This window comes from Fukomys damarensis, unplaced genomic scaffold, assembly GCF_012274545.1.
Source record: "Fukomys damarensis isolate Sample0158 unplaced genomic scaffold, DMR_v1.0_HiC HiC_scaffold_33, whole genome shotgun sequence".
Classification (NCBI taxonomy): Eukaryota; Metazoa; Chordata; class Mammalia; order Rodentia; family Bathyergidae; genus Fukomys; species Fukomys damarensis.
Window position 1 is genome coordinate 30,203,477 of NW_022900945.1, and position 27,816 is coordinate 30,231,292.

The 27,816-nt window shown below is 35.1% G+C and overlaps 1 protein-coding gene across 1 annotated transcript in view; it reads right to left on the bottom strand.

Annotated features, from left to right (window-relative positions):
• The window catches only part of Dpyd (dihydropyrimidine dehydrogenase), an 826,486-nt gene that overhangs the window by 111,950 nt on the left and 686,720 nt on the right, over window positions 1–27,816 (bottom strand). The window contains exon 21 of the mRNA XM_010639922.3: window positions 736–915. Coding sequence (XP_010638224.1) covers window positions 736–915 — 180 coding nt within the window. The remainder of the gene's footprint in view (window positions 1–735; window positions 916–27,816) is intronic.

Here is a 27,816-nt window from a genome sequence, read left to right on the forward strand (position 1 = left end):
TTTTTTTAAAGTTAATTATTGATGTAGTGACAAGCTGAAAAGACTAAGAATTATAATTTTTTCCTTCTCTCATTCAGGACTCAAGAAATGTCTTCTGACAATGGTTGTCTATTTAGAATAATACAAAGGAAATACAAAGGCGAAATGCTGAATGTTGTTTTAGAAAAGAGTTGCTAAAATCACTGTATTATACAAAATGTAAATGTAGTGTATATTTCTTAGAAAATAGCAGTTAGTGAGAAAGTTGGGACATAACCTTTTGAGCCCAGGTTTAACCACACAGCAGAAGCTGTTACAAAAGATACTGATTAGATTTTAATTTTAAAAAACTTCATTATGTTATTCAGGACTCCAGTGATTTGATTGTCTTGGAAATAGAAAGGTAATGTTATAATTTCCAGAGCTTGTTAAAGAATAAAGAAATCCGCAGTCTCCCACTGGAAAGACTGCCAGTCAGCGCCACAGTAAGCAAGAATTTGGAAGCACTTTACACACAAACTTCAATCTTGTTCTTTTATGTGACCTTGTATTATATTGGCTTTATAAAAAGGTAACTCACAGACCCATGATAGAGCTGTAATCAAACCTGCTTCAGAATGAGTCTATTGCAAAAATCACATCCGCCAGGCGCTGTGTTTCCTCTGTGAGTGAGAATGTGGGAAGGTAAACAAGATCTGAAATAGAAACACACTAAGCAGAGCTCTCAAGAATCACACCACAGAGGTGAGCACATACCTTTCCAGTGAGTTCAGCAATAGGTGGGACTGATTTCCCTTTCTGGTGGCTCATGGTGGCTGGACTCTGCCCATCCCAGTCTTGTAGCTCTTCAATGCTCTTCAGATAAAGCAGGGCTTTGAGGCCAGTGCAGTAGTCTTCAATCACAGTGAAATCCTGATTCTGAATAGCACTGCATACCTGGAAAAGACAGAGAAACCAACACAACATCAAACAAAGAACTATGGCTTCAAATGGATTCGGTTGTTATTCTTTTGCAAAACAGTTTTTTCATGCACCATGTTTTAGGCTGGATCAATGGCTAATTGAGGCTTACTGGAGGTGCTGGGGAATGAGAGACTGCAAAGGAGAACTTCCAGACAGGATGACTATTGTCATCAACTTAATGTGATGATGTGTCACAGATGTACATGAATTTCTCAGCACGTTACACTGCGTACTTTAAATAGGTAAAGTAAACAGTATATCAGATATGCCTCAGTGCAAGTGAGAAAATTAGATCAAATGGGTTGAAATTTTAAAGAGTAAATTTGGCTAACATAAGACAAGCATCTCAGTTCTCTCATTTTCGCTATAGTGAGATGTGCTGCCTGGACTTTCAGTAGTTCGCAAACCCGTCAGGGGTCAAACTCTGACTCATCTGGTGCTCATCCACATAAGTCAACCTTTACCATCCCCCATCAGTATTCTTATCTGCTCTTATTTTTGTTCACTATGCATCTGTCACCCATGTCTTTTCTTTTTTTTTTTTCTTCAATTTGCCAAATTCTTTCTTTGCTGTAGAAAGAAATCTTTTAACAAGATCCTCTCATGGCCTAGGAGGCGTTTCCTTGAACATATGATTGACTACAAATCACTCTACCTTCTTGCAGTACATGTTACTTCTTTAGGGAGCTCTCTAGGAGCCCAAAACAGGTTAGCTTTTCTTTTACTTAGACATTTTTTGACTTGTGATCACTGCATGATTAAGAATAATGACAAGACAAATCTGTATGTCTTCACTACAGATGACTGACAACTTAGTCTCCAATGAGACTGAAACCTATAGAGGGAAGAACCATATTTATGTTAATTATTATATTATCCTCAGTAACTAGGACAGGGTTTGTCCCTTATTCTGCTCTCAATACATACATGTTGATTGATAATTAGGAAGAAATTTTAAATTTGAGCCACCATATAACATGAACAGAAATAAAAAAAATCTAGTATTAAGAAAGATTGAACTAGGAAGAAAAGGGCTAAAGGTGTAGGGAAAGTGGGAAGTGTAGGGGAAAGGTAATAAGGGAAAAGAAAAAAACATGAGAAAATGAAAAAAATGGAAATAAATTGTTTGTAAATGGGGAGGGCAGGAGGGGTGAAGGGAGGGCAGGGACAAGGGGAAAAATGAGAACCAAGACCTGTCATGTAGAAGTACAAGATCCCAATGATGAATGTAACTGCACTGTATACCTAAAATGCACCAATAAATTCAATTTTAAAAAAAAGATTGTACTAGAGAAACTTGGGTCTTTCCCATAAAAATGTAATTGGGATTTTGTGATTTGACTAAGCATTCAGGACAGAGCTTAAAGAATGTAGATTTAGATAAGCTTTTCCAGGTTATTTCCAAAGATATTGCTTCAATTTGATACCATATGTAGACTTTGGATACACATGTACAATTACCAGTAGGCCATCTTCATCTAGGTAGCCCAACATCATTCTACATTCAAAATTTATAAGGCGGAATTCAACATTCTCCCAAATCTATGTTCCAAATCCACCAAATAAACCAATTATACGAGTAAATTTAAGTAAAGCCGAAATCATCTCCATTTTATTTTTCCTACTACAGCTATCCAGTATCCAGGGAATTGGTTCCAAGGACCCCTCCACAGATATCAAAATCTGTAGATGCTCAGATCCTTATATAAAATGGGTGATAAAATGTAGTAGTTGGTATACTGTGCTGTTTTTAGAGAATAATGACAAGAAAAGTCTGTACATGTTTGCTACAAGGTGCAGTTTTTTCCCAGGTATTTTCAATCTATGAAATCAAAAGGTAGATTTACATTTGAATGTATCTGGTAATGTTAGCCAATTGTGAAAAGCTTTATCAAACTGGAATAAAAAATAAAGAAAATACCTGAAAGTAGGAAAATAAGAAATATTCTATATTAGATCTTTTAAAGCCTTTTAGGTCCTTGATTAAATAAACTTTCTATATTTATCATACTATCTGCTACCAGTTGATACTAAGTTGGTTGAATTTACTGAAATCATAGTAAAGGTTTACAGAATGGGGAATGTTGGATGTGGAGAAAAAAAAGGGGTGAGGACAGGGAAAGTATGCCAGCATTTTAGAGAAGGAGATCACAAAGGACACTAAACAGAAGAGATTCCATAGTTACAGCTGAAAAGTGATCATGAGATTTGGAATCAGAAAGACACTCATCAATGTTTGTATGGGAGAGGCTTGCTGCAGTGAAAAAGCTGTTTGTTTTTGTTTTGTTTCTTTGTTGGAGGGTTGAGGAATGCATGAGGGTTGAGGAGGTGAAGAAACCATGATAGACCCTTTCTAGTAAGTCTGGCTGCTGTAAGAGAAAGGAAAGATCTAGGGATTTTACATTCTACATTTTAAAGGATAAGAACAGCTGTTTTAAGGTGAGGTCATTTTGCATTTCAGAATTTGGTAGAATGACTTCTGTATATTAGATGTTTTTCAAACTTGGCTGAACGATAAACTGATTTTTGTTGCTGTTGTTTTTGTTTTTTGTATCAGAGGTTAAAGTCAGGACAGTGCACTTGCAAGGCAGGGGTGGCTACACTGAACTCAATCCCAGGCTCATAATAGTGTGATTAAAAAAAAAATCCAATGTCTAATATGACATGAGCTCTTACTCTGGGCCAGACACTGTTAAATATTTTAAAACATTTTTTCTCATTCATTTCTCAAGATAAACTTAAAATGTAGGCTTAATTTTTAGCTTTATGCTGCAGAAGAGGGAAAATAAGACTAGATAACTGCAGTGACTGGTTTGGGGTACAGGCTTAGAGAGTAGTAGAGCCAGGACCCAGGGTCACAAACTCTAGTGCGAGTTGGATACAGACACTGACAAGTGAGACACTGCTTCATTGTAACTACGGTCACCTTTTCGTTCAACCGTTCCATTAACTGAAACATACATTAGGAAAATTTGGGTAAAATCAACTTCAACCCTAATACAATTATTTTTGAAAAGCCGATGCTACTAGATGAAAATTGTCGACACTTTTTTTTTTTTTTACTTTCTTGAAATAATAACACGGAAATACTAACCTTTGTTAATAGAGGAGGGTGGAGGAGGTGAAGGAGGGCAGGGGTAAGGGGAAAAATGAGAACCAAGACCTGTCATGTAAAGGTACAGGATCCCAATGATGAAGGTAGCTGTACTGTATACTTAAAAAGTACCAATAAACTCAATGAGGAAAAAAGCAATACTAACCCCAAACAGAGGCAGAAACCAAAATCCTTCATTTTCTACTTGGATGTGTTTATGTTACTGCAATGTAGGAAAGAGCAAAGAGTACTAAATACAAGCAAGAACATTTTCTATGAAGACTATTTACATTATTTAAAGAAAGTATTCCTTAAGATAAACAATTGGAGCATTGATTAGGCTTGTTATAACTTTCTTAGAGTTGCTGGGTATTTTTTCAGAATAATTATAAACAAAATCATTATAATTTTGGTCACAGGTTTTAAGCTAAGAAGGCATCTGATGCTTTACTTGATCCTCTTTGTATACTGTGAGAGCTCATTTTTTAATAGCATATGCTTATGGGTTGTTTTTAGGTACTCTTAAAATAGCTTGCTGTATGAACATAGGAAATCATATTTTGAAAATGGCATCATGTCATGTATGTCGTGGGATATTCATAACTACTATAAAAACCTGCTTCCCAAAGAAATATAGAAATATATTGCAGGAATGAACAATAAAATTTGTCTTAATTTTTCCTAATGAAAAGATGCATTTCTTTTAATACATAAATGAGGCATAGTCATATATGGCATATAGATAGACTAGGTTTCTTTGAACTCTGAAAGAACACGATAGGCTCTAAGGCTAAGAAGATTCCATCTTTCCCACCCTTTGTGTACTCCTTACCTTCGTGTTAGTGTTCTGTACAGTGGGTGCTGCACTGAGGAAGTGAAGAGAACACAGCACCTGAAGAGGGAGGAAAGACTACAGCACAGCCGCTGAGCATGGCTAGGACGATGGTCAGTGCATTCTGGAGATGACCACGAGTTATGGATATCAGAGGGACCACTTCAGATACACTTAGGCATGTGGGCAATTTTATATGAGTCATGTACCTTCTTGGACTGCATAATTTAATTTTTGCTTTTTTTGGTACTGGGGATCGAACTCAGGTCCTTGGGCTTGCAAGGCAGGTGGCAGAATAATTTTGACTTTTCATTAGATTAAACCCATTAGGTTTCCTGATAGCATTTCAGGTAGTAGGGAGTTGGTACATTGATATTTTCTTTAAAGCTGTTAAAATACATAAAATCATCTGGGGATCTTTTAAAATGTAGATTCAGATTTTGATGGCTTGGAGTGAGTTCATGGAATGGGATCCTGCATTGGTGCCAAGTTTGCCTGCAATGATGATGCCCTTGGACCACACTTGAAATTGTAGTTTTAAGCACTGTAGAGATGAATCTCAACCTAAAATGTTGTCTGCAAAGAAACTTTCTTGTAAATCCACAATTTCTTCTTAATTTTCACTATTAGAGTATGTCAACATTTTCATGGCCCTTCTAAAGAAGCAGTGCTTATAAGAAGTTGTGTTTTAAAAAAATAAAAACAATTTTCTTTAAAAGGAAGCACTACTTACAAGAAGTTGTTTTTTGAAGAAATAAAAAAATATTTTTCTGATTAAATAGTAATATGACTAAAAATAAATCTTAGAATACCAGCAGACCATTGGGAACGGAACTTGGTTCATGAAATTTGCTCTCAGAAAGTGGAATTTCTCAGAGTAGCACCTTATTGTTTCATAACCTTTAAGCTCCATTGAAAGCTTTATTTCTGTCTCAAAAATAAAAGGGAACTGGTGGAGGCAGGGAGAAGGGAAGGGTAGGGGATTAAATGAAACCAAATTGTAATATATGTATGTAACCACTTCCCAAGATGACTGCAAACTGCATGAACTGCAAACATGTACTAATAAAAAATTCTATAAAAACTAAATGGTTCCTTTTAAAACTCCAAAAATGTAGCCACTATGCCTAAATGGGTGTATTTTATGCCATCTCTTAATTGTTTACTTAACAGGGCTGATTAGGACTATTAATAGCTATTGACACGTTTGTTTAGTATAATTTGTAAGTACTTTATGGTGAAGGCTGGATTATCTTTCTTTTAGCAAGGCACCAGCTACCATTGTAAGGATGGTTGCCACCATTATTTCTTATAAGTCTGACTATCCGGATAGTGAGCAGGTTTAAATAGAGGCCTCTAGACTCTCAGCAGAACCAGTCCTCTGTGCAGCTGAGTTTGAGGTGTGCCACCAAGCTCCAATGGTTTTCTTCAGAGCTCTGACAGTGCTCCGAATTTCCAATTCCGGTGCAGGCACATAGAATTAAAGCCTGTCTAGGAAAAGTGGTTCTACAAAGACCCAGGAGGTGACCAAGAGTTGTGGGGAGCTCTTCCTTTTTCATTATTTCTCAATACATGAAATTGACTAGATTCATAATAAATTAGCTACTATAGAGATTTGCAGCTTAAAAATCTCTTTTACATGCTTTATTTGTTTAAATATTCAGAATAAGTCTGATTTGGCAGATGGGAGGGTAATGTTCTTACTTTAAAACTGGAAAGAGCTTGGACTTGAAGTACTAGTTTTACAGCCAAATTTATTAGGTTTTATGCCATACCGAGTTAAGAGGTTAATAGTACACCCACATAGAAATAGGAGAGAACTGCATTCAAACTACATCTTAGCTGAGTAATGGTGAGCAACTTTCTTCATTTAAAAGTGGAGACTAAATACTTAGCACACATAGGAAACTAAAGTAACATATTTAAGTGACTAAAATAGCAGCTAGTATTTTGTAAGTTAGATTGGCACGAAAAATAAATTTCATCATATGAATAAATCATTAAGGCATGAATTAGGAAGGATGTAATTGTTGAAATCTAATAAATTTTTGTTCTAATGCTGCAAAAGAAGGTCATGGACCTTACTTTTGCTTGCATGAAGTAATGATATTAAGAAAGAAAAACAGCTTTGGTCCTGTCAGAATACATGTGCCTGAAACCTGCGTCTGTTGATCAGTAGATGTGTGAACTAAACTCAGTCCCTTCTTCCCACCCCAATCAGAAACATATGGATGATAATAGTGTTATTAAGAGTAAATTACACTCCAAATGTGGAAAAGTGTGCAAATTATAAAGCTCAGATGAATGGTAATAAACCGCATTGGTAGAATGAGGTAAAGTGCCTACAAAGATCAAATGGAAACTTTTGCCCATTTCAAAAATAATTAAATGTAAAAGACAATTTATTTGGAAGCGCTCAAAATTAGACTACCAAGAGTGATCCTAAATAAATATAGACATTCCTCATTTAATGACTGAGTTTTGTTCCTGCTACTAGGTCATTAAATGAATTGGTTCTGAAATGAGGAATTTTACATTATAATATTCAATACATGCATTTCAATATTCAGAACAAAGAAAAGGTCAAAGGTAACTCCAACTTGATGACTTTCCTTTTATTTGCAGAACTCTTACCTGCAGTATTGTTTTCTTTTTCTTTTTTTTTTCAGCTTTAATTGAGTTTATTGGTACATTTTAGGGATACAGTACAGTTATATTCATTGTTGGGATCTTGTACCTCTACATGACAGGTCTTGGTTCTCATTTTTTTCCCCTTGTCCCTGCCCTCCCTTTACTCCCTCCCCCCCTCCCCATCTACAAACACTTTATTTCCTTTCTTTTATTATCACACATTTTTTTCTTTTCCCTTATTACCCTTCCCCCTACCCATCCCACCTTCCCTACACCTTTAGCCCCTTTCTTCCCATTTCACAATGTCAGTAATCTTATTAGGATCTTATGTATTATTGCAGTTTATTCACACCAGAGAAACTATTCGGTATTTACACATGTGTGACTTATTTATTTCACTTAGGAATATATCTTCAATATGTATCCATTTTCCTATGAATGAATCTATTTTCTCGTTCTTTATGGCTGAGTAGTACTCCATTTTATAGAAAAACCACATCTTCTTTATTCAGTTTCCAACTGAGGGGCAAATGAGCTGTTTCCAAGTTTTAGCTATTACAAACTGTGCCACTGTAAACATGGGTACGCATACATCACTGTGATATGATTCTTTTCGTTCTTTTGGAAAGATACCCAGCAGAGGGATGGCTGGGACAAATGGAATCTCCAGTCCAAGCTCTTTGAGGTATCTGCATATTGATTTCCACAGTGGTTGCACCAGTCTGCACTCCCACCAACAATGGAGAAGGGTTCCTTTCTCCCCACAACCCCATCAACATTTGTTATTGTGTGATTTCTTGGTAGCAGCCATTCTTTGTGGGGTGAGGCGGAATCTCAGTGTTGTTTTCATCTGCATCTCTCCAATGACCAGTGATGTGGACCATTTTTTCATATATTTACTTGCTGCTTTTACTTCTTTGTCTGAGAAATGTCTGTTCATTTTGGATGCCCATTTTTGAATCGGGTCTTTATATTTGTGGGGGCTGATTGTTTTGAGTTCTTTATATATTCTAGATAATAGTCCTTTTTCTGAGGAGCAGCTGGTAATAATTTTTTCCCACATTGTAGGTTGTCTCTTAGTTCTGCTGATGGTTTCTTTCCTGCAGTATTGTTTAACAGAACATAAAACTATAGTATAGTACTATACAGTGCAATCAGCAAAATTACAGTACTATATATATGTATATATATATATATATATATGTATATGTGTGTGTGTGTGTGTGTGTGTGTGTGTGTGTATATATATATATATATATATATACACATATGCTGTACTGTACCAAAAACAATGAGGCTCTATAAACAAGATGTACAGACTGTGCCCCCCCCAAAAAAGATGGAATATAAGTCCTATTGGTGGGTCATAAATCCGAGTAGTATTTAAACAGGTAGGCAGTTAAACAAGGAATATCTGTAACTTGGCAAAGCAAAGCTGTACAAAAGCAGAGGATCCAGACGTTGTTTTTATTTTGGTGATTGTTTTTGTTTTTATTTTTTCTTTTGTGTCACTAGGAGTAATCGCAGGGCTCTTACACTGGGCTACATTCCCAGCCCGTTTTTATAATTCATTCTTTTGTTTTTACTTTGAGGCAGAGCATCTTAGTCTCTCAATTACCCTGGCTAGGCTTGGACTTGTGCTCTTCCTACCTCAGCTTTCCGGAGTATTAAAGTTACAGGTGTACACCACAACATCTGACTAGCACAAGGTTTTGTGTGGCAGAGCAGCACATTTTTGAAATGATATTTTATAATATGATAGAGTTTTCAAATAGTGAGCTTGATTTGCCAGGGGCCAAGCCTGAAGACAGCCCTAACTCCTCCCTGCTCCCTTTCTCCTCCACAGATTAGAGACTATGTCTGTTTGCTTCCTATTGTAGACCCTGGATGGCACCACCCTGGGAGACAGTTACACTGCATCCTTCCCATTCCCTTCCTGTGTATGCTTTGCTCAGCAAATGCACATGCAACTTTCTGCCTCCGCCATGTGGGCTGTGCATTTGCTTCACCTTCTCTTCCTGTTTTCCTTGCATTGTAAATAAAGAGCGCCTGGTGCTCCGGACAGTCCTTAGCTATGGACAAGCTATGGTCCCACCTGGTCCAACTTTCAAGCATAATCTTGGTATGTATCCTTCTTTCTTGGTTTCTTTGTCTTTTCTTCATCTTCCACTGCTCTCCCCAGCTTCAAACCCTACGTGCAGGTCATGGCATTGATCTATTATGCACATCTCAGAATCCATGAGCATAATCACTCCTTTTTGTTTCTTATCACAGATGGACAAACTACAATCCAGATTTTAGGAATATATACCTCCAGGATATATATAAGTACAGTATATATTTATGATTTATTTATTTAGGCTCAAAGTTCCTGCATATTCATCTGTAAAAGGAACAATTAGAAAAACTTCATTTAAGCAAAAATTCGAATTTTTCTGCAATGATCCTCACATTACATTTTATACTAAAGCAGAGTCAGAAGTGGTTGGAAAGGATTGAAACATCTTCCTATGAATATGGACCATCTACAAAGTAATGATTACAGTGGACCATCCTTCCAATTCTAAAGATGTCTAAGAAAAAAAATCTGTGATGTTTCTTTACTAATTTATTTTGATAACAGATCAAACTGTTTCAACTATGTGAAATCAGTATTGTAGATATTTTACAGTGTTTTAAATGATGGTGTAAAATGTATTTATATTAATCTACAGCCTTCAAAATGTACTCACAGATAAGAATAAAAGGAATGTATTAGAATTTTGCACACCAGCCTTCTAATTTCACAAATTAAGACTCTAGAAAGGTTGAATGATCTGACCACGGTCACACGACTGGTTGAAGGCACTGTGGCTTATCCACCTGGTCAAAGCTTCTTCTGCTGTGGAACTGGCTGTCTAGTATCTTCTTACTCTGTATATCAATTCTGAGAGGAAGATAGAACAGGCACTATAAATTAGCTAATAAGTGATTAAATCAAAACTAAACATTGAATACGATGCCTGAATTCAAAAGCTTAGCAAGTGGTAGGGACATTTGCAATAAGATTCAGAACTAGCAACCTCTTCCTTATTCTATGAATTTCAATCTTAAATGTGAAGTCTTATGGATGTCAAAAAGCACTAATAGTTTTCATAATCTTATTGTAGAATTATTTCAAATATATTAGTTAAATTCATACTGACAAATCCACAAATATTTAAAATTTAAGATAGTAGTATTTGGATGATGCACTTGAAATTTACTACTAAAATTGAAAAAAACAATAATACAAAAGAAAGAAAAACAGAGCTCTGCTATATTTGGATGGAAATGCTCTTTGCAATTCCATCTGCCTATATCCACTGATTAAAAAAGATTTAATTTTCTGAAGGCACGGAATCGGGAATCTTTCACTGAATTGAGGACAGACCAGTATTGACAAACAGATGTATAAACTACACTGTTCTTTTCAAACTGGCAAATAATGCATATTGTCAAAGTAATAATTCAGAATAACAATATCTCCCTAAGATCTTTTTACATAAACATAGCTTTGCTTATCTAAATTAATAAATAAAACCAAAATTATAGTTTTATAAAAGTATAGGTGAAAAGAGAGCCCCGGGAGATACATAATATATAAGGAGTTGACAGGGATATATTTGTATATTCACACAAAACCACAGATTTTAGTTGTTCTATCAAATTAGTTTCCATTTGTTGGAGCTGTACAACATCAAAGTCATGGTGTCCCTATATATTGCATTTAGCAGTAATGTAACGAACTATGTGAAGAAATCAAAGTGAGAGTTTCTAAGTAGTTTCCTGGCAATTGAGACAGCAGGCTCTTTCATCTGCTCTGTAACTGTGGCAGTGCATTGATTTAAACTCCTTCTGAGATCTCAAATGCTTTTATAATCTTAGGTCTCTCAAGCAGCTTTTTTTTTTTTTTCAAACTGATAAAATTCTAGCATTCAGCAGAATACCATCTTGTTTCCCCCAAAAGGAGAGCACTTATTTCAGCTTTGGGGCTAAACTGCACAAGATCACTAAATAAAATAGCTGTCCACATGTCATATACTATTAAGAAATCTGGCTCTGAGTTCAGTTTTCTATGTTCTGGCCATACCAAATTGGATTGGGGAAAAAAAGAACAACAAACAAATAGTCCTACAGATATAGCTTTTGAAAGGTTCAGCTCAGAAAGAAAAAAAGTCTGATAGATAAGGAGTTCTGCTTATTAAATATTTTCAAAGTTGTCTTTTAATTGCTACTCATTGATAAATCCTAATAGTATGAGTTACATCCTTTGTTTTATTTTTTATATCATAAGTTCTCAGTCACATTGCTTATCTTCTCATCTAGTCTCTTACAGATTTGCCAACAAATTCTAAGTACATGAACTTCCCGTTTCCCACTCTCCTTTGTAATCAAGAAGGATTGTTACAGAGCTTGAAAGTATATTTTTCATTGTCAACCTCTGTAGCTATTCTTCATTTAATTAACTTCCTAATCTAAGTTCAACTAAAAAAACTGAAGAGAATAAAATGTTTTCAGGGTACTGTGTACTGAGATCCAAACCACCTTTTGCCAACTAGAAGAACATTACAAATTGTCCAAGTATTTTCTCAAAGGAAGCACAAGTGATGGGCCACCCACTTGACTACTACTCCAGAGAGCATTTGTAGGTCTGATCTCTATTGTGCTCCGCTAGTGACACAATTTGACTGAGGACACTGCACTGATTAGTCAAAGGACCGTGCCCTGTAGGTGAGACTGTCCCTGCCCCTCTCCTTGTATCTGTTCTTTACAAAGTGAACTCCAACAGGATTCAGATCTCAGTAATGACCTGAACCAAGAAATAATAATAAAAAAGAACCATGTAGAGACACAGCACCTCTAGCCTTTTATGAGTGGCTAGCGATGAAATGGGTGAGCCAGGCACAACATGTAGGGTCAACGAATGGCAATTGCTATCTCACCTCTTCAAATATATTACTCTTGATGGCCCTGCCTTCCTATGAACACAAGCATAAGACTGAAAAGATGAGGACAACACGGGAGTCCTCTCTACACCAGACTCCTGTGCAGACTGTTCTTTGGTTATGGGGCTGTGGCTGCGGTTGGAGGCAGCTTGGCCATTTTTGCTCCACAGGCATTAGGATTTTTCTAGTAAAATAGTTTCTCATCTTCCCAAGCTAGTGTTTTGGTGCAGCACCAGTTACACAGTATTTTTCAATTACTCTGCACTAACACAGGTGGTGGGGCACAGGCGTGCAGGGAACATTGTGCATGCTCAGCACTTAGCACGATGAAAGTAGGGCAAGAAAAGGAAACTACATGTCCAAACAATAGCTGTCAGATGACTAAAATCCATAATTTTAGGCAATCTTTCTTTTTGAACAGAATCAACACAGCTGGGAAAACTTGATTTATCATATCATTTACTAAAATGCCACACAGAGTTTGGATCAGCAAAGGAGAATAAGTCATAATGTCTGGAGAGGACAAGTCTATGGGGGAGGTGATTAACACATGGAATATTTTTCTGAACTGTGAGGATAAATCAAAGGTATGTGGTCGCTCAACAACATAAGTGGAAATTCAACACTCTGGGAAAATGGGACAATTTGCTTACAATGAAAAAAATTTATCAACTTGAAAATAGGATCTCAACACTACCTATCTTTTAACTCTAAACATTCACAGTTTGGCAGTTCATTTGATGGTTAATCTGTTATTGATAAAAACACATTTTTGAAAGTGTGGCATGTGGCCATTATCAGTGAGTTGATAATATGTTCTGGGACACAAATATTAAAGTTCAGCCATATGAAGAGGTAGCAATCAATGAATTAAGTTTTTATAGAAAACATGAAACAAGTTAATATATTGTAAGCATAGTGCACACTTACGGAAGACTGAAGAAACAAAATAATAGTTTATAGTTTTTAAAGGAGTTTAACATCTAAGAAAGACTCATTCTTAATTTCTTCACTCTATGAATGAACAATAAGAATCTCAGAAAGTTTGCTATTTTTTTATGGCCAGTTCATACAAACTAAGATCCAATCCAGGGCTGAGAGTTGCAGCTGTTCGCTTTTCCCCTTGTGTCCCTGTTGCCTACTTAAGCATCCTTTTCATTTGATTAGCCAGCAGTAAAAATCCTACTGCCTTATGCTGAGATTACAACCCCATCAACCCATCATAATTTGAAAATATCAGAAATTAGAAATGCATTTAAAACACCTGACCCACCAAACATTCTAGCTCAAGCACACTATGGTGTATTGACTATTTACACTGTGATTGTGACTATGCAGTTCAAGGGGGGCTGTGGCTCATAGAATTGTTCTAGAAATCATAAAAAATAAAAGCATGTATAAGGATCTATTTCAGTGCCTGAAATACTATGTGTGTGTGGTGGGTACTATATTTGGATCTCATTCACCAGCTTTTAGAGACACAGCAGAAAGCACAGGGACTGTATCTAAATTGCTCAGCAGGGCATGACCAGTGTTTAGTATGTAAAGATCTGTCCCTGGAATATGAGCTGTTCAATCTGGAGACAAATGAAACAAAATAAAGATATTGAAATAGTACCATTCAGTGGTGAGAAAAATTCCCTTTTACTCCTTGTGAAGAATATATTTTTCTGTCCCTCTAATTATACAAACACATGATTGATAATCTACAATAACTCAGAATACTTTTCATTTTGCTATACTACTTGGCATCTGTATCACTCATTGTATCATTAATTTCCTTGTGGTACTACCTAAATCTAGTACGGGTGTACCAACATTTTTCCAGATGCAAAAGTGTAGCTTACTTGTTCAGTATTCTTACCTGCTCTTTAGTTTTTCTTTCATGGGGGGAGTAAGGTGGGAAGATACTGGAATTGAACCCAGGGCTTTCGCACCGAGCTATATCCCCAACACATTTTATTGTTTGAGGTCTCACTCATTTGCTAAGTTGCCCAGACTGGGCTCAAATTTCAAATCTTTCTGTGTCAGTCTCCCAAAGTACTGTGACTCTATGATCGCACCACCATGTCTGGCTCAGTAGTCTTTTCCGTCTTTAAAATAATATTAATCATCACAGCCAAACTAGGCAGAGCCTGTACATGGATTATAGCTCATCTGATGTTCCAAATTTGGGTATCTAATGGCTGCAGTTGTTTTTTTTTTTTTTTTTCTTTTTTGGGTAATCTCCTTTATCAATAATTGAAGTAATAATTCTACAAAGATGTCATAATTATCAAATCCAATTTACACAGTACTCTGAACTATTACTATTTACACATAGAAATACACATTTTATTCATATGCGGCAGTCACATTTCTAGCTATAATATAGGGTATATAAATTAGACTAAAGAGAGATTAAGGAAAATGCATCCATTCCCTTTTGTTTTTAAATAATCTCAATTAGCTTTGAAGATTTTGCATCACATACATGACCAGTTTTCCCTCTGTATAAAACCTTATATTTTCATTTTAAAAATTCTTTATCTTTAATTATCCCAAGTTCATATAAAGTTCAGTTCCAACATCATCAACTTGCTGAGTCTTTCAAAGTAAATGATCAAATTTAATATTGAGTAAATTAGTACAAAGACTGTTGTTCAAAATGATTTGCTCTCCTTTATATTATTATACATCTTACATTTATGCAGAGAAGCCATTTTCTCTATGTTTCCTGGGGGTGCAGCCGGTAATATTTAGTACTTTATTCTGTCTTTCAACCAGAAGAGAGAAATGCTAAAACTCATTATTTTTTTCAAAGACCAAAAATGTCTTTCTTAAAATTACCCACTCATTCACTTATTATTTTATTGAATAAACATTAATTTATGCACCAATCATTTGGATTATTTTATCTTTATATTATCAAAAAAAAAAAAACTTGTGAGTACAGCCGCTTGGGGTTATGCTGATTGTTTTACATCTGTCAGAACATATCTTTATGCAGGTTTGTAGTGAAGACCAAGTGAGATCGGACTTACAAACCATTTACCAGAAGGATGCTGTTGGTATCTATATGGCAGAGCATCTGATTCAGGGATAAAGGCAATTATTCAAATTCTGAACTTTGTACTTTAATGTCCAACAAGTTTCTTTTGCGAGGTAGTGTCTCTTTCTTAACCTCCACAGTATTTAATTTCTAAAATAATTACTCCATTGAGCTCCAGGACTAAAATGATTTTATCTATGTTGCAAGCAGTTTAATCCCACAAAGATGAACATAAAGGAGAATTTGAGACTAGGAAAAGATTGAGTTTCAATTGTCATGCTTTGGGAGTAAAAACTAAAATCTCATTATCTCTTATACCCACAAATCAATATACTACAGGGTTTAAATCAATTATTGAGTATGAATTAGGCTAAGGAAAAAATAAAGTAAGTGCAGCTGAGTTGGATTTTATGTGCTTTATATTACAGTCTTATCTATAACATGTCACATTTTAAACCACTGCTTATATTGTATACTGAAACTGCTATAATAGACATTACTTACCTATATAATTCTGTAATATTCAATAGAACTGCTGCTTTTTTTTTAACTTCTAGGTTACTCACACTTGTGTATTTTAGAGAGGTGATGCACTATGAATATGGAACATTATTCTTAATTTAGGTGTATGAAACCTAGACGTGCAATACATGCTATATTTGATCATAATGAATTCACCAGTGATTATACTGATTTTTTTCCTACATCATTGTTTTCAGGCCCAGTGATGAGTCATGGAATCTTTCTCTCACCTCATATGCTACGTAATGGCAACTGGTATCATCTAAACGGAATTAATATTAATGATGTAGTAATTGATTTAAGTGACAAAAATGACATTATGGTTCATACCCTTAAAGCATCTTTAAGCACTGAAATCTTACCATTTTCCACATGAAGAAATATGCTAAAAATTACAATATCTGACATACCTATCACGGTGGAATTAAACTAGATTTGAAATCGAGGTTTGATATTTTGATCTTTAGCCATATCACCTTCTTTTGTCTTAGGAATAGAGAATAACTGATTTGGGAATAATGGAGGTTTATATTTACATATCTAACTTTTAATTGCAACAAAGCCCTCCTGGTTCAGATCTGCAACCTTAAACAAAACAAGTCAACAGCAAGTATTGTTCTTCTTTCCTCGGATTTTACAGGACACAATTAGATAAGGGAAGAGGTATTTACCTCCGAACATTCATATTTCATGTCAGGAGCATATAGATAGAAAATTTCCTAAAGAAGGATAAGTCGGAAAACATTAAATGTGTGGAAGATCTGACCAGTTAAATACAGCAGAGAGATAATATTTCTCACAAAAAAGCTGAGTTACAGAAATGAGTATGTTTTTAAGACTAATACATGTAATCCTCCCTTCATTTGGAAAGAAATGTCTTTTAGACAGCTATTTATTTTATTTAAAAGTATGTATTTGCTGTGAATTTTATTTCTTTAAATATTTTCCTTAAAGATTCACCATCTTCTGGTGCTAAGGATGTAGCTCATTAGTAGTGCACTTGTCTGGCATTTGTGAGGTCCTGGATTTAATCCTCAGCACCAGCGGGGGAAGGATTCAAGATCTTCTAAAATTCAGCTTTAGGAAGATCTCAGAATGAGAAAATATTACTAAAACTGGCCTCTGAACTATTCAGTATCCGTGTACTTACTATTTTCAAAAATTCACTGATGCAGACTCTCAGTCATTCATCCCTCACCTTAGCATCTATCCACAAACATGTATCCATGTATCTACTTGTATCTAATATGATTCTAATCATTGTGAAGCATTCAAAAAAAGTGGAAATGTGTATGCAGAAGGACAAGACATACGGTTGTTATCTGCATTGAGTTATGCATACATTTTCAGAAAGCCTGCAAAGAAGAGTAGAAAAAGGAGATACCATTGTCTGCCATTTCCTTTAAGACAGCTTATTGATGGCCAGAGTGGAATCTCTGATTTTCCAACTTCCTGCAATCTGAAGCTTCACTAGTTCCAAACTGAGAAATCATTCATTCTTTTTTATATTTTCCTGTCCAAGAGCATCGAATCTCTCAATGAGTCTTGCAGTAATGCAAATCTGTATTGTGAATCTGTCTTTTTGTTGCCACATCCATAGTTTACACTACTTGATTCCATTATCCCTCACCCGGCTATTGTAACAGCTTTCTCTTTCCACCCATCACCTTTCCCGAATTACTTACACAATAGGTAGAACTGATTATTTAAAACTATTAATTCGATCATAATTTATCACTGCTTGGAACCAATAATACCTTAACCCAGTTTGAAAAAAAATGAGAATACTTTACAAGAAAGCACTGTATTGCATGATCTAGCCTGTACCCCACTGTCCTTCTTTGAGCACATCAAGCCTATTTCTGCCTTAGATGCTGTGTCCTGTCTGCCTGAGATGTTCTCTATATTGTCACGGATCTGAGAGGTGTTACTATTCAGTTTACAGTCTGAATGTTACCTCCCCAGGGAAGGCTTCCCTAACCAAATAATCTTTCTCACCCAGTCACTATCATATTGTCCCATTTAAATTCTCTGCATAGCATTTATTACTATCTGACATTTTTGTTATCTATCATTACTCAACCTCATACTTATCACACTTAACTGTAGGCTGAATGAATGGAAATTATGATCACTACTTAATACTTTGATATCTTTAGCCTCATGACTGAAGGTCTCAACAGATATTAGTTATGTGGATATCTTCCAGCCAATGTCTCCCCAAGCTGTTTAACATTTGCTTTTGTTTTAGTTTCAGAAACAATTACTTTAGTCCAAAGCATATGTACCCAGTATGATTGCTCTTACTTTTGAGAAAATATTCTAATTTAGTACTTTAATACCTGGATTGCATCTGAGAAATCTAGGAATGCCTCTTTCATGAATGTCTTGATTAGGCGGACTTATTTGATTTAAAAAAAATTTTTCCAGCTTTAATTGAGTTTACTGATACATTTTAATTGAGTTTATTGATACAGTTACATTCATTGTTGTGATCTTGTACCTCTACATGACAGGTCTTGGTTCTCATTTTTTCCCCTTGTCCCTGCCCTCCTTTCACCCCCTCCTCCCCTCCCCATCTACAAACACTTTATTTCCTTCTTTTCATTATCTCACATTTTTTTCTTTTCCCTTATTACCCTTCCCCTACCCATCCCACCTTCCCTACACCTTTGGCCCCTTTCTTCCCATTTCACAATGTCAGTAATCTTATTAGGATCTTATGTATTATTGCAGATTATTCACACCAGAGAAACTATTTAGTATTTATGCATGTGTGACTTATTTATTTCACTTAGGAGTATATCTTCAATACGTATCCATTTTCCTATGAATGAATCTATTTTCTCATTCTTTATGGCTGAGTAATATTCCATTTTATAGAAAAACCACATCTTCTTTTTCCTGTGGGTAACCACAGTGAAGAAAAGACCAGTATGCTGGATAAAGTGCTGTGATGCCCCATGCCAGATGGTGTGGAATAGAACTTCACCATGTAATGAGACACAGGATGATGGAGTTAATTCAGCAAAGGACGAACTTTAGCCTATGTGAAAGAGAAGTAGATGGGAATTGAAGAAAAATTCCTTTCCTATTTCCCTGGGGGAGATTGTCCTAAGACACTGTTTTCTCTCTATTCGATCTAGAGACGCCTCATATGACCAACTGATACCTGTGTTTCTTTGCAGCTCACGAAGCAGTGGCTACCTCAGTAATGCGTTACCTCTATTCAAGTCCCATCTATCTTTCTGTGTAGCATTTCCATTTTCTCTTACTCTTGAAATACTACATTTTACCTTGCAACAAAACAACACTTGGCCCTTTCCTCCATTTTTCACCAATGTGAGCTAAGATATACACTAGTCAAAGACCAGGACAGAGGGCTATAAATTTTACTTTAAAATCAGTGTCACATTCATCTACTTGATCTTGGACAAAGGGGCCAAAAACATACATTGGAGGAAAGATAGCTTCTTTAATTAAATGTTGCTTGGAATATTGGTTATCAATATAAAAATGGTTCAAAGACCTAAAACAGAAACACTTACTCTATTGGAAGATAAAATAGGTAAAACTTAAAGACATAGGCAAGGAATTTCTGAACAGAATCCCAATTTCACAAGAATCAATAAATGGGATCATGTCAAATTAAAAACCTTCTTCACATCAAAGGAAATAACCAATACAGTGAAGAGACAATCTAGAAGATAAGAAAAATGTTTTTCCTGCTATGCCTCAGACAGAAGATTAACATCTAGAATACTGTTTGTAATTAAATTGCAACCAGTACCATGGCAAGAATTAAGTTCATGACCAAGGTACCACTGTGTGTGTATGTATATGCAAGTATACACACACACACACACACACACACACACACACACACACATATACACACTCCTAGAATAAAAGACCCAATCAAAATATTGGCATTTGAAGTGAATAGATACTTCTCAGAATAAGGAAATATAAGTGGCCCATAAATGCATGAAAAAATGTTTAACATCACTGAATTAGAAAAATTAAAGTATTAGAGAAATTCAAACATTAGAGAAACTAAAACAACACTCAGATACCATTTTATCCCAGAAAGGATATCTATCATGAAGAAATCAAATAATCAAATAATAACGAATACTGGAAAGGCTCTGAGGGAAAATGAACTCTTTTACATTGTTGGTTGAGATATAACTTAATACAACCACTATGGAGATCAATATGGAGATTATTTAAAAAATGGAATTTCCATTTGACCCAGCTACTCTTCTTCTAGCTATTATCTCCAAAGAGTTAAAGACATCATATTACAGTGATACATGCACATCCATGTTTATAGCAGCACAATTTATAGTAGTTGAATTATATACTCATTAACAAATGAATGGATAATTAAATGTAATATTTATACACAATGGAATACTTCTTTATCATAAAGAAGTACAAATTTGAGGCAGTTACAGGTAAATGGATGCACCTTCAGACAATAATATTAAGTGAAATAACTCAGACACAAGTTTAAATATTGCATAGTTTCTCTTATACAAGATACCTAAAATATAAATGAAGAGAAAAATAAAAGATTGATAAAAGGAAGTAGAAAGATCTTTTTCAAATCAGATGGGGAACAAGAGATGGAGGGAGAGAAAAAGGAGGGAGAAAAATTAAAAGTGATCAAAAAAGAGAATTAAAGAAAAAAACTAGAAATAGAATTTTTGCAAATGGTAAGGGGAATGAGAGTTGGAGGGAGCCGGGAGGGATGGGATGGAAGGTTATGAAGGAAGAATTAAGCTGTATTCTGTAATGTACCGAGTCCCCATGATAAGTGTAATCATTAGGTACTGCAAAAATGTACTAATAAAAATAAATTAAAATTAAAATTAAAATTAAAAAAACTGTGCTAAAGCGCAGAATTACTAGCAGGGTATATGATGAGGACGATCAATATCTAGCATCCATGGCTACTTCATTCCATGGTCTCTTCCATGTGCTTTCCATGGGATAACATTTTTTTCTTTACAATCAACCTATGAAGTGTTATTATTTCCATTGTACAAACTACAACACTAAAGTATAATATGTTCACATATCTAATAAGATAAAGTTCATATAGTTTATAATTAGTAGAGCTTAGATTTTAAATAAAACAATCGATGTATCTGTACTTAAATGGAATCATTGACAAGTAAGGTGGAATCCTCTGAGGCTTCCTTGTGGTGCTGCTCTTAGACCGATGTCATTACATGAGTTCCAGACTCTGGAAAAAATCTTATGAGTCTGCCCCACTGGATATGATCAGAGTATGGTACCAGAGAGCAGGGGTCTTTCAAGAAAGTGTGGTTATTAAGGCATCAAACTCTAAATCTCATAGGCTACTTAGTTTGTATGCTCAAAATGCAGCAATGGAACATACACTTGGTTAAACCCAAGTCTCTCATATTTTTCTCATATTAGAGGTTACTAAAGGTTCTACTTTATTTTATATTTAATTCATAGCATTTATAGTTTCATCTTAAATATTTTTATGAATAATCACCTAGTACATATTACATTCATCCTATATACAAACAGATATGTTCATGCTCACATTCATTATCCTCCGTCATGTGACTATTTGAGGCTAAATACAAAGGTTGCCACTTCATGTGGTATAGACACTGAGGAGTAAAAGTAACCTATAGTCTTCCTTTTCTTTTCTTTGCTCTATTTAAAATAATGACTACAGACTCTTTCAACAAAAGGTCATTTGTGTCAATGGACAGAACAGAGGATCAGATCACCTGTAGTAATTGCAAATTAATGCTCTCCTGGTAATGCATTAACTACACACTATTGATCTGCAATTGAATCATAGAGACTACTAAGAAGTGACTTTTACTTTTCTGAGTTTGTGTGTATGTGTGTATGTATGTGTGTGCACTCATGTGTGTGTGTGTGTGTGTATGTGTGTGTGTGACTTTACTGCTTTTTCCATAATACATTTTTTTTCTACTGGAATTTTCTCTAATTGTCTCCATTTTTAAATTCCCAGAGTGAGACAGTTTCTAATTTGTAATTAGAATCTCTAAAAATTCATGTCTCTATCTCAAAAGAAATCTACTGAACTGTAACTTTGATGCCATCAGCCATACATGTAATGCATAGATATGTATTTCTGGAGGGCCAAGCTTTTGAATGGATTTATTTTACTTAGATAAAACAGAAAACCATTTGGTCCTCTATCCAAAATTGCAATTTGTTAAGTAATCTGCAGTGGAACATTCAAAAACTTCCCCTAAAAGCATTTTATTCTGAGAACACAGACACTGTGACTGTTTTCATCATTAGAGCAAACTTTTAACACACAAGTAAATAGTTTCTTACAGAAACAATTTTTTAAAAAAGTAGATGAGAAGAAAATGTAAAAATTCTATAGATAAATATTTAAGCACATCATCACAAACTATTGCTAACATACATATTTCTTCATGTTGTGTTCAAAAATCTTAAAGGGCCGGGCATGGTGGTGCCTGCCTGTAATCCCAGAACTCAGGAGGCTGAGGCTGGGGGATAGCTGTGAGTTCAAGACCAGCCTGGGCTACATAGTGAGTTTCAGGTTAGTCTCAACTACATAGTGAGGCTCTGTCTCAAAAAAAAAAAAAAAAAAAAATCTTAAAGGAACCCTTCTCCATTGTTGGTGGGAGTGTAGACTGGTGAAACCACAATGGAAGTCAACAAGGAGATACCTCAAAGAACTAGGATTACAGGTTACATCTGACCCAGCTATCCCTCTGCTGGGTATCTTGCCAAAAGAATTAAAAGAATCATACCACAATACTTGTGCACCCATGTTTATAGCGGCACAGTTTGTAGTAGCTAAAACTTGGAAACAGTCCAATTGCCCATCAGTTGGAGACTGGATAAAGAAGATGTGGTTTTCTATAAAATGGAATACTACTCAGCCATAGGAATGAGAAACTAGAGTCATTTATAGGAAAATGGATGCATATTGAGGTCATACTATTAATTGAAATAAATAAGTCACACATATGTAAATACCAAATAGTTTCTCTGGTGTGAAAAACTATAATAGTACATAAGATCCTAATGAGATAACTGACAATGTGAAATAGGAAGAAAAGGGCTAAAGGTGTAGGGGAAGTGAGAAGGGTAGGGGAAAGGAAATAATGGAAAAGAAAAAAATATAAGAAAATGAAAAAATGGAAACAAAGATTTTGTAAATAGGGAAGGTTGGAGGGGGTGAAGGGAGGGCAGGGGTAGGGGAAAAAATGAGAACCAAGACCTGTCATGTAAAGGTACAAGATCCCAATGATGAATGTAACTATACTGTATACATAAAACATACCAATAAACACAATGAGAAAAAAATCTTAATTGGTAATCTTCTATCTGATAGAAGTTTATTATGTATGTAGTCTATGTCAATTTGGCTTCAGCATGGTTTCTGAAACATGAGTTGGAAATAAATTGAAATGCCTACTGATATCAATTTCCTATGCTACCTTGCATAAACATTAAGATCATTCATTTTTCATAGTTCTATACTTTCTGTACTAAGTGGGAGACATAGTAATGATTTCTAATGAAACTCTTTGAAAATGTTTTACACCTTTGAGATCTTTGGTATTTTACACTTATTTCTTTCATAATCATTTGAAACAAGAGCCATAATTAATACCACAAAAACAAATGTGTACAAAAATTATTTGCTTATTCTTTATTCCTTGATAAATCATTATCATCTGTACTAAAAAAAAACTTTAATGAATGTCAATTGCATGACTAGAATTACACAAGCCTGATACTCTGTCTTCTAGGAGTTTATAATTAATTAGAGACAGATACAATCAGAGTTGACATTCATTTTACAACAAGTCTGAGAGCTAGCCCAGAGTGCTGAAGGCTCCCTGACATGCCAATCATTGCTAGATAATAAGAAGGTTGGCAGGCCAAGGTGGCTGGAGTAGGAAGAAGATACTCAGTAAACTAAGACTCTGAAATGTGACTCTCCCTTTAACATACCAATTATCATTTTTCTCTAACAACAATGCAAAAAGAAAGGTACTATAACTCGCATGTTAGAGATGAATAAACCAAGGTTAATAAACCCAAATTAATTCAGGTAGTAAGTGGTGAGGCCAGGAGTTAAGCAAAGAACAGTAAAACTTATATGATAACAGAATTAAATCAGGGCACTTAACAATGATCCATGGATATGATAAAGAAGTTGAAAAGACTAGAATGAATTGATATCTTTGATGACTGCTAGAACCAATACTCATGTTTCTTGATGTATTGAAAAAGAGGAAATTGAGAACATTGATTCTTAAAGATGGGAAAAAAAATACTCAAATCAAATCACATATTTGGCATTGATATACAGGCCTAAATTAGAACTATTCAGCTTCAATTTTGCCTCACTAATAAAAGATACTGCCAGCATTTATAAAACAGATTTGAGAGCTTGGTTGTATTATTTTTGTTCTTGTTGTTTTTGCTTTAGAGCTGTAGAAATTCCACAGCCTAGCTAGTATAACAGTGTCTTTTTCTCCTCTCTTTTCTGCCATAACTGTCAACCTTTATATATATCTTTCTTCAAAACTAGATGATAATCAAATGAATCCTCACATTTTCTAATATTGGAAGATGGTTAGAAATGAGAATTTTCTAATCTACTCCCTAAGCAATGAGGTAGGAAAAAGAACTGGATTACATAAACATAACTTAAAAAGGAAAGACAGTAAAAGAATGCAGGAGCAATCTAGAAATAAATTTAATGAAGGAAGCAAAAGACCTCCACACTGAAAACTACAGCTCTCTGAAAAAAGAGTTTGAAGAAGATACAAGAAAATGGAAAGGCATCACTTGCTCTCTAGTAGAAAGAACCAACATAGTGAAAATGGCCATGCTTCAAAAATTGCTGTATAGATTCAGTGCAATCCCAATTGAAATCTCAGCAGTATATTTCACAGAACTAGAAAAACACAATCCAAAAATACATTTGGAATCAAAAAAAGATCTAGAATAGCAAAAGCTGTTCTAGGCAACAGAGACATGATAGGGGTTATCACAGTCCCCAACTTGAAACTATACTACAAAGCTACTGTGATTAAAAACAGCATGATACTGACAAAGAAATAGACCCCAGGATCAGTGGAATAGATTAGGAGATGCAGAAATAACTCTAGATGTACACAGCTATCTCATCTAAGACAAAGGAACTAGCAGTCCTCAGAGGAAGAAAGAGAGCCTCTTCAATAAATTGGGTTGTTATAGTGAAAAAGGCCAAACTACCAAAACTGCTATACAGATTCAATGCAATGCCAATTGAAATTCCAACACTATATTTCACAGAACTAGAAAAAAGAATCCAAAAAAATTCATTTGGAACCAGAAGAGACCTAGAATAGCAAAAGCCATCCTAGGCAACAGAGACATGGCAGCAGGTATAACAATTCCCAATTTCAAACTATACTACAAAGCCACTGGGATAAAAACAGCATGGTACCGGGAAACAAACAGACTGGAGGATCAGTGGAACAGATTGGAAGACACAGAAACAACTCCTGATGTACTTACTCAGCTACCTCATCTTTGACAAAGGAGCCAACCATCCTCAGTGGAGGAAAGATAGCCTCTTTAATAAGTGGTGTTGGAAAAACAGGATCTCAAACTGCCAAAGATTAAAAGTAGACCCTTATCTTTCACCATGCACTAAAGTAAAATCCAAGTGGATTAAAGATCTAAATATTAGAAAAAGAGTCACTAAATTTATTGGAAGATAAGTTAGGCAGAACTCTTAAATATATTGCCATAGGAAAAGACTTTATGAACAAATCCTCAGTAACATGGGAACTAGAACAAAGAATCAACAACTGGGATCTCAGCTTATTAAAAAATATCTGCACTGCAAAAGAAACTGTCAAGAGACCTAAGAGACAACCTACAGTGTGGAAAAAAATTTTTACCAGCTGCTCCTCAGACAAAGCACTATTATCTAGAATATATAAAGAACTCAAAACAATCAGCCCCCCAAATATAAAGACCCAATTCAAAAATGGGCATCTGAAATGAACAGACATTTCTCAGACAAAGAAGGAAAAGCAGCAAGTAAATATGTGAAAAAATGTTCCACATCACTGGTCATTCAAGAGATGCAGATGAAAACAACACTGAGATTCCACCTCACCCCACAAAGAATGGCTGCGATCAAGAAATCAAACAATAACAAATGTTGGCGGGGTTGTGGGGAGAGAGGAACCCTTCTCCATTGATGGTGGGAGTGCAGACTGATGCAACCACTATGGAAATCAATTTGGAGATACCTCAGACAACTAGGATTAGAGGTTCCATTTGACTCAGCCACCCCTCTGCTGGGTATCTTTTCAAAATAATTAAAAGAATCATACTACAGTGATATATGTGCACCCATGTTTATAGCGGCACAGTTTGTAATAGCTAAAACTTGGAAACAGCCCATCTGCCCATCTGTTCGAAACTTGATAAAGAAGATGTGGTTTTTCTATAAAATGGTATACTACTCCACCATAAAGAATGACAAATTAGAGTCATTCATAGGAAAATGTACACATATTGAGGATATACTCCTAAATGAAATATATAAGTCACACATGTGTAAATACCGAATAGATTCTCTGGTGTGAAAAACTATAATACTACACAAGGTCCTAATGGGATAAGATCATTAATATTTTTTACCATAGATTTTCTATGGCCGAGAGCTTTTTGGTAGTCTAGGTTCTGAACCTTAAGTTAGCACTGGTCTATATAATAATGAAGTGGATTTTTAAAAATACCAATTACAAACATCCAAATGAGTGTAGCTTTTTCAAAATATTCACTTTGGAAGACCCAAGAAATATTCAAAATAATTATGTAAGATTTCATTTTTACAGTATTTTTTATTGAAGTCAGTTTTGAATTGATGTAAAGACTCATGACTTGGTATATAAAATTAAGTTCAATAACCAGCTTTTTTCACTCATCTTAGCTCTCTGCAACACTGTTTATAGGAAATGAAATTCATTCCTAAAATACAAAAGGTATTCAGAATACATTACCTCCCAAAATGACTATTTCTAAGAGTCAAGTGGATGAACAATTTATGATAACGCTTATTTAAAAATCAGTTACATGCAATCACAACTTCTTTCAAGTAATAAATTAGAAAAAGAGGAAGAACAGCCAGGAAAAGATATATTTTTAAGAAATAATATCTGAAATAAATATCTAAACAATTGAATTTTTCTGAACATGAAGAATAAAAATGGAAATAGTTCAGACATTTGATTAAGCAAATGAAGCCTTAGACAAAGAAGTCAAACTCATAAACTATAATCTCTGCATATAACACAAAAGGTAACAGATAACAAAGGATGTGGGTCAGGTTCAAGAAAAATTTAACTATGACACTTTTTTATGAAGTTAGAAATGCCTCATAGCTGCATTGCAGACACTGTGGCTAACTCACAGTATTTTTATAATCTAAAATGTTCATCTTGTGGATAGACAGTAAAACTGTCTTTTAAAAACATCAGACTTAATTTTGGTTAATTTTCTTTGACTCTAGATGTCAATCCTATAAAGGCGAGAGTGTATAGCCCACTGGTAGTAAACCTATGGCACATGTGCCGTAGTGGGCTCTTTGTATCAGTGAGCTCTAAAAGGTTTACATTCCCTGGTATAGACTTTCAAAGGCCTACCAGGTTTCTATTCTATATATCTTTGTCTATAAGAAACAATTTGTTGCCCTGAAATCAAAATGCTTTTTTAAAAAATC